This window comes from Parus major, chromosome 1A (genome assembly GCF_001522545.3).
Source record: "Parus major isolate Abel chromosome 1A, Parus_major1.1, whole genome shotgun sequence".
Classification (NCBI taxonomy): Eukaryota; Metazoa; Chordata; class Aves; order Passeriformes; family Paridae; genus Parus; species Parus major.
The window spans coordinates 49,423,730-49,424,555 of NC_031773.1; the positions used below are offsets into that span (position 1 = coordinate 49,423,730).

The 826-nt window shown below is 40.6% G+C and overlaps 1 protein-coding gene across 1 annotated transcript in view; it reads right to left on the reverse strand.

Annotated features, from left to right (window-relative positions):
- Positions 1 to 826, reverse strand: part of CSF2RB (colony stimulating factor 2 receptor subunit beta) — a 13,359-nt gene extending 12,533 nt beyond the window's left edge. The window contains exon 1 of the mRNA XM_015629356.3: positions 567 to 826. Within this exon, the coding sequence (XP_015484842.1) occupies positions 567 to 636 (70 nt within the window). The 5' untranslated portion in view covers positions 637 to 826. The remainder of the gene's footprint in view (positions 1 to 566) is intronic.

The following is an 826-nucleotide window of genomic DNA, read 5'->3' on the forward strand; positions in this document are numbered from 1 at the left end:
AGGGAAGGGAAGGGAAGGGAAGGGAAGGGAAGGGAAGGGAAGGGAAGGGAAAAGGGGAAAGCTTTTATTGTGTAAAAAAGGAAACACAAGCAAAGGATATGGCAGATGGTCTCTTTATCTGTCAGCTATTCCACAAGAAGAAAACCAGGTCATCTGGATTTTGCTCTTGGTAGCCCTCACCACACTGTCTTGTGTCTAGCCACATGTCTCTACTCCTGTGCACTATCATCTGAATTATGCAGCCCTTCATTTTCCTATGTTTTCACTAATTATCAGGGTCTATCCCTCCTTCCATTCACTCATTATCCAATCAGCTTGTGCATCTCATCCATTTTTACAGTATTTCACCTGTCCATACCACCAACATACAACTGATTTGGTTGCACATGCACCTGCTACATGCTGGTTTTGATCAGGATGTCTGTTCTCTTACAGCTTAGAAAACAAGAGAAGGAACAAGAAAAGCAAGCAGAAAAGGAGGAAGAGCATCAGCTGAAAGAATGAGACAGATATGGAAAGAAAGGCAATAATGAAAGGATAAAAGAGAATATAAATTTGAATCTCACCTTGAATGGTTTGAACATGGAAGACCAAATAGAAATCCAGCAGCAGGATGAAAATCTCTTTCATGTTCATATTGTCCTTGGCACACAGGCTTGATCCTAACTCAGAATTTCAGAGTTTTCATTGCCCACTGGCTATTCTCTTGCCCTGCTTACTGTAAAGCTGTTTGGTTTTTTTCACATAAAGAGAAGTAAAACTGAATAAGGGAACTTCTTTAAGATCACGTTGAAGTGACATTCAGGAAGAACTTCTACCAAGCATT